The 7,103-nt window shown below is 63.7% G+C and overlaps 1 protein-coding gene across 1 annotated transcript in view; it reads right to left on the reverse strand.

The window, feature by feature from the left end:
* Positions 1-413: 413 nt before the first annotated feature.
* Positions 414-7,103, reverse strand: part of TMEM201 (transmembrane protein 201) — a 26,310-nt gene continuing 19,620 nt past the window's right edge. Inside the window, exons 8-11 of the mRNA XM_025856964.2 lie at positions 6,054-6,125; positions 5,185-5,484; positions 4,262-4,399; positions 414-3,267 (exon numbers count right to left, since the gene is read on the reverse strand). Coding sequence (XP_025712749.1) covers positions 3,170-3,267; positions 4,262-4,399; positions 5,185-5,484; positions 6,054-6,125 — 608 coding nt within the window. The 3' untranslated portion in view covers positions 414-3,169. The remainder of the gene's footprint in view (positions 3,268-4,261; positions 4,400-5,184; positions 5,485-6,053; positions 6,126-7,103) is intronic.

Below are 7,103 nucleotides of genomic sequence, written 5' to 3' on the forward strand. Positions count from 1 at the left end.
CACTTACAAGAAAGCAACAGAAGACGTTAGTAGAAGACGAACACATCTAGGGAAGGAGGAGAACCCCTCACAGAAACGACACGTTGGGACGGACTCTCCTACCGCCCGTCTGGTTCCCTCCTCACGGTACAGGGCCCGGGGAGCCCGGGGCGAGGGGACACGCAGGTGCCTTGTGGGAGCCATGGGCTTGTCCTACGCACACACCTTGCAGGCCGGTCATGGCCTCAGGGGGCACGACAAGCACCCTCCCCAGTCAATGAGCTCTGCGGTCTGTTTGAGGTTCCACGTGTGAGCGGCGTGGCCCTGCCATCGCAGAGGACCAGCTTCGGCGCCACGGGCGACTGGCCCAGCCCGGGCCCCTGCTGAATGGCCCCCGAGAGCCACCCACCCACCACCCGCCTCCCCTCGCTCACATTTGTTGGGCTGCCCCTCTGCATCGTGCTGTGCTTTAACCCCCCTCACGCCCACGCCTTCAGAGTTCAAGTGAGGCCACAGAAATGGAGACCCCACAGTCGCCAGACAGCCCAAGCACAGAGCCCGTCCAGGGGACACTGACCAGGGCCACCCCTGCGCCCCTGGCTCAGCGTGGGTCCATTGGGGCACCTCCGAGCGCTTTCTCCGGACCCACCCTGCACCTGCCCTCGCTAGGCCTGAAGCCTGGCCTCCTCACCCAGGCTGGGCAGTGTCTGGCCGCCCCCCCCGGGGGGGGGGGGGGGGGGCAGTCAGCGCCAAGCCTGGCTGCCAGGAGGTTCAGTGGGCCACTGGGACGGGGCTCAGGAGAAAGCAAGGTCTGTCGCCCCTGCAGCTCTGGGGTCGGGTTGGGGATTGCTGGTTGGGACAGGCTTTCTGCCTGAGCCCTCGCTCACATGTCCCCTGGGACACCCTTCTTGACTCTGTGCTCAGCAAACTCCTGTCTGCCCTGCCCGCCCAGGCACCCCCCCCCCCCAGGCAGCCGGTCGCCTGGTTCAAATCCCTTCACCTCCTGGGGACACGGTCACGCTGTACTTGCCACGGCGACGGCCACCGTAAGCCCCAGGACCCCACTCGCAAGTCCATATTGAAGAAATGAGAGAAATCACTTCTTGCCGTCGCCAGGACCCCTCCCCCCTCCCGCAGGCCTTAGCGGCCCGAGGGAACAGAATGAAGACCAGACGGACTGAGGTATATAGTTCAAAGGTTGGTATCTTTTTTGGTTTCCTTTTTTGCTTTTGTAAAGAAAAATAAGGTTGTGTTTTTTGTTTGAAAGAAAACATAAGTAAGCCCCCCTCCCCACTCTGCCTCTCCCCTGCCCCCTGTGGGGTGCCAGGAGGGGCGAGAGGAGAGGGGCGGGCACTCTGTGCTGGGGCTTCCTCAGAGCCACAGAGGAAGGGTATTTGGGAACGGAGATCGGCTTTGTTAGGCAAAAAATAAAATTAAAAAACTTGACACGCATGCCCACTCTACAAACGGAGGCCCAAAGCACCACCTCCGTGTTGGCATCATTTCTGGCAGTGGGACTCGGGGTCCTGGTGCGGCCCCTGGCCTCCCAGGCCCCAGGTGCTGGGGTGGGAGCCCGGGCAGGAAAGAGCTCTCAGGACAGGAGTGGGGGGAAGAGGAGAGAGGAGGAAGTCAGAGCAACTCCTTCCCCACACGGTAAAAAAAATTACTAAAAAAGCACCCAAGGCTTAAAAAAACGAAAGCTCCCTGGCAGGGAGAACTGAGGGCATCCTGCTGACCCGCAGAATGCCTTACCTGGCAACAATGTATAGAAAAATAAAACTAAACTTTATCCCTGAATGGTAAAGACCCTTCCTCCTGCCCTCATGACCACCACCCTCCCACCAGGCAGTCTCAGGATTCACCAAGACCGCCAGGCCCTCCCCAAGGGGCGCGGGCACCTGCAGGACACACACGCGGCCCATGCCCGCGGCCCAGGCCCAGGGCAGCAGGGATGGGGGTACTCGGAGGGCCACATGCACACACACGCTCGTTCCTCACAGCACTGGGGGGAGGGGGTGTCCCTGCGCCAGACCAAGGGCCCCTCCCCCTTCCTCCGCTCGGGGGCAGGACGGGACCCCGGCACAAAGGCAGGGGTAGGGGGCAAATCTGTGGTAGCAGTCGGCTGGGCAGCGGCAGGGCCTGAGGGGAGTGGGGTGGGAGAGAAAGCCAGCCGAGGTGGCCTGGAGACCGAGGTCACACTGAGCCCACAGTGACAGTACAACGAAAGGGAGGAAGGAAGTAGGGCCCTCGGGGGGCCGAAAGGGGCCAGGTTGGTGGCAGGGCAGGGGCGGGGTCCGGTCTCCTCAGAGACCCACGGGCTGTCCCGGGCCTGTCCTGCAGGGCGATGCAGGCTGAGGGCTCCAGCGGGGCCCCTGTGGGCAGTGCACGGAGGAGGGGCCCAGAGGCGCGGGCCTGGAAGGGGGGTGGGGTGGGCCCTGGGTAGTGTTCTCAGTGTCACGGGGCTGCTGCCTGGGAAGGTCACTAGAGGTAATAAGATGGGGGCACGAGAGGGCAGCAGGGAGGCTGGCGGGGGCGGGCGGAGGTGCTTACACTAGAACTCTTGAGGGGCCCTGGGCTGGGGACCCCAGGCACCCACCTGCCCGGCCAGGAGAGCCAGAGGGCGGGCCGGGTCTGGAGCTGATGGGACAGGGCAGGACCAGGGCAGGGGCTGCCCATCCTAAGAGGGCCGGCCCAAGGGCTCTGTTCTTCCCCGGGCAGGACTGAGGAGAAGTGACACGGCCCCGTCCCTCCCTCCTCCCCCAGGGAACCTGAGGCGGCTGCGTGGGACCAGAGCACAGTACGGAGACGTGGTCCTGGCCCGCAGCGCAGGGTCGGGAGGCAGCCAGCTCCTGCTGTAGGTACAGTAGTAGTGGTCCTCCTGGCCGGCGGGCTGGGCAGTGGGGGAGGGGGCCCCGGGGATCCCCGGCTTCGGGATCAGGGTCAGCACCAAACACAAGTGATGTCAGCTGAGGAGGCAGGCAGGGAGGAGAGTGAGCCCACGGACCACGCTCAGCCCTGCGGCCTGTTGGGTGAGGAGGAGATATCCCGAGGACAGCACTGGCCCAGCGAGGTCACGGGCCCCGGAGAGGACAGCGGAGGCAGCCCCTCGGGGGGGGGGGGGGGGGGGCTCCGAGGCCGGCAGTGGTGGGAGCGGCATGCACCTGGGCGCCGGGAGGCTGCGCACCACAGGTCAGCGCAGGGCCTGGTACAGATAGGCCGAGGTGAAGAGCACGTTGGCGGCCAGGCTCACAGCCAGGAGGCCCCGCACCGGGGAGGGCCTGAGACGACCTTGAGGGAGAGAGCGGAGAGACACAGTCAGAGGGCAAAGGTCAGAAGGAAGACCTGTGGGTGGCGGGGTCGCCGTGCAGCGGACCACCGGCCCAGCCCCCCTGCAGAGATGCTGCTGCGGGGCCCAGAGGCCAGGAAGACCCCCTGCGCCTGGGGTCACGTGGTCAAGCCCTGCCTCCCCAGAGGCGCCTCATTCCCCGAGCCCGCGCTACCGGACAGGCACTGGGCGAGGCTGTCCGACACCTGTACCCTGGCGAGGGGTCGGTGCTGCGACTCCCACTGCATAGACTGGCAACAGGGCTCCAGGGGAGTGAGGAGTACCCCGCCAAGGCTCCAGGCTGGGGTTCCCGGCCCCAAGCCTGTGCTCTGGGTCTCGCGGCCGCTGGGTCGCAGCCCAGACCAGCCGGATGTGGGGAAAGCACCTATTTCGAGGCAACTCAAAACCATCTGCGCACCGCTGTCCATCCATGTTCTCTACACACGTGTCCCCCGGGCTCCCCGGGGCTGACTGCTGCGTGCCCACTGGGTGCCTGGTGCCTCAAAGAACCAGGATCTGATGTCACTCCCTGCCCCGCGGTGCTCCCGGCTGGCGTCCCCCGGGGACCCTGCGTGGGGGCCGAAGCGCTCTGCGTCTGTGCTGGTGACAGGAGCCCGCACGTGGCTCTGGGGTACTCGGGATGCAGCCCGCACAGCTGAGGAACTCCACTGTTACTGGTACTAAATGTTACTTCGGTCAAATCTAAGCAGCTCCCTGTGGCCAGGGGCGGCTATACCAGCGCGGATCCAGACCCCGATCCGAGGGCGGGTGCTGTCTGCCGAGGGGTGGCTGGACCCAGGAAGTGCTGGGCGGGTTAACCCACTGTCTTCCGCCACTCGAGAGCCCTGGAGGCCTTTTTCCCTCAGGGTCCCAGACAGACCAGGAGGGGAGGAGGGAGGCTGCAGCCCCATGGCCCCCACGCCCCCCTGCCTTCCACCCCCAGGTCGGAGCACAGACCTCGCCAGGCGGCGGCCTCCTCCGCGCACCCTTGGGTGGTGGTGTCCACCACGCAGGTGGACGTCTGAGATGACTCGTCCTCTTTCCTGATGGACCGGGCACTGCAGGCACTGCCTCTTTCTGGCCCTGACCGCATGTCTGCGGAGAGAAGGGGTGTCTCAGGGGACATCTCACCCCCGGGGACAGACGTGGGGCAGTGCTACCTCCAATCCCCGGACAGTCCTTGGACGTGGCCAGCCAGCCCTGCCCGTCCCAGCCCACTTGCCCTACCCTGGGCAACAGGAGGCCGGGTCCTCGATGTCCTGGCTGTGTGGCTGCCAGGAGCCGCAAACTCCACGGCCAACAGGCGCTGACAGATGGTGGCCACAAGCAAGGCTGCGGGAGGTGGGGCTGGGGGGTGGCCAAGGCTGGGATGTGGGGTCTCAACCTGTCCTTCCTCCTGTCTGGCCAGTATCCAGACCCGCTGTGGCCAGATCTTCTGACATTGTAAGGGGCACAGCAAATCCACACATTCATGTGAAAGTTCTAAATTTTAAAGGTTGAGGCCTAATTTTAAAAAATTTAAAAAAAATGCTTGGCAGGACACCACCATTTGAGCAAAACAAAAATATCTGCGACCAGACAGGTGCAGGCTAGCAGGGCATGATGCGTTTTTGATCCGTCCCAAGGAACAAAGGACCCTCAAGGTCAATTGTAAAAGAAAAAAATAAAATCAGGCAATGGAGGGCAACGTCTCAGATGGTTCAAGGTCACCCGAAGGCAGGCCGGGAGTGTCTGGAGCTTGGGAGAACGGCTGCACGTGCCCAGGGAGGAGCAAGGACAGTCCCTGTGCCGGGTCATCCCACACCTGCACGTGACCAGAGGCGCTGTCACAGCTCGGCCGGGCTCTCCCGACTCCCGGGGGGGCGGTCAGAGGGCCGTACCCATGGTGAGCTTCGTGTCCTGTGCCGGCGATCTCTGGGGGACGTGGGGCGGCTCGGTGGGGAAGAGGCTGCCGTTGTGGGGCGAGTGTTCGTCTGAGCTGCTGGGTGTGTTGGGGACCTCCCCGGGGGGTGACGGGAACAGCAGCAGCTTCTGCCCCTTCAGGTTGAGCCGGGCTGGGCTGATGAGGGGCCTGCGGTGGCGCAGAGAGCCAGAGCTGGAGGCCACGGAGCCGGCCACGGAAGGCGCCGGGGAAGGGAGTGGGGAGGAGGGGCAGCACCCCGACAGCAGAGAGAAGTAATCTGGAGGGCGGGAGGACAAAGACAACTTCGGGTAAGGCTGGCGACAAGGCGTGAGGGTCCCCCACTGTCGCAGCTATCCTTGTTACGGCGGCCTTGTTCCTGGGGCTTCTCCCCTAGTAACCCGGGAAGAAAGGCACCGCTGCGTCCAGACGGGGGGCTGAGGGAGGCCTGCCGGGGGCTGAGGGCGGGCAGAGGATCACAGACCCTTTGCCACATCCCTGCTGCCCCGAGGGCGCTCCTGACTTAACTAGGGTCAGTGAGCCCCAGCCCTGCTCCTGGAGGGCTCGTGAGTGTGCGTCTCCATCAGTCATCACTGGTAAGGGTGACAGCATGGTATCTGCTCCTGGAAACTACCGCGCTCATTTCACAGAAGAGGAAAGCGAGGCATAGCGCTGTGAGTCACTTGCCCAGGGCTGCACGGCTGGGAGGCACAGGGCTGACACCTGAACACAGGCCCGTCAGACCCTAAAGCTCACGCTTAACCACACTGCTGTCCCACCCACAGGATGCTCTGGAAACCCCGGCCCCGCACTGCCCCCGTGGGAAAGCAGCTTCCCCGTCCTCCTCACCTGAAACAGGAACCTCTCCAGATCGAGACACCTGAGACGGAGGGCGGCTCCCGCTGAACAGATACCCCGAGTCTGGGGAGGAAAGAGAAGGGCGACACGTGTCGGGCCGTGGTGACGACAGCCGCCCGCCCCCTCCATTCTCCAGTCCCCGCTCTCCTGACATTTAACCTTTGTCACTCACGTCAGGCTTTCACGAAAACACACGCCCTCAGCTGACTGCGTCTCTCAGTGAAGAGAGATCCGCTTGGCCCGCTCTCAGCTTGCAGAGAAAGAAACCCACAGCGGCCCCTTGCCCCCACAGCTACTCCTTCAGCCTTCTGGGGTCCCCCACTCCACTAACCTGCGCCTGCCGGCCGTGCTGCACCTCAGGGGGCACCGAACATGCTGCTTTTCTTTTTTTCTCTTTTAAATATTTTATTTATTTATTAGACAGAGAAACACAGAGAGGGAACACAAGCAGGGGGAGTGGGAGAGGGAGAAGCAAGGCTCTCCACCGAGCAGGGAGCCCGATGCGGGGCTCGATCCCAGGACCCTGGGACCATGACCTGAGCCGAAGGCAGACGCCCAACAACTGAGCCACCCAGGCGCCCCATCACATGCTGCTTTTCCTCAGCCAAGTACACCCCGAGGGCAGAGACACCACCCCACGTATCCTATGTTCCCCCAGCGCTCGGCTGAGAGCTGAGTGTGCAAAGATCCAGCGGCCGCCACGTGCCGTCCTCAGCGGTTGCTGCTCCACCACCCTGGGGGCTCTGAGGGTCCCTCGGTCACAGCATGCCGCCAGCCCCTTCCCCCACAAGGCCCGGGGACACAGAGCCAGGTCAACCCGTATCTGGGTAAGGGTGGCCATGTCGCCCAAGCACAGAGTCCTTTCCAGAACCTGCTCTGTAGATGCTAGGAGAGCAGTCTTTGTCGAGCATGAGCTGTAGGGGCGCAGGGATGAGGCCGGAAGCAGGGAGGAGCAGAGGCGAGTAGGGCGAGAGAGAGAGAGAGAGAGAGAGACACACACACACACACACACACACACACACACACACACACACACACACA

Source organism: Callorhinus ursinus, unplaced genomic scaffold (genome assembly GCF_003265705.2).
Source record: "Callorhinus ursinus isolate GAN/ISIS: 27379988/994484 unplaced genomic scaffold, GSC_fseal_2.0 scaffold18, whole genome shotgun sequence".
NCBI lineage: Eukaryota > Metazoa > Chordata > Mammalia > Carnivora > Otariidae > Callorhinus > Callorhinus ursinus.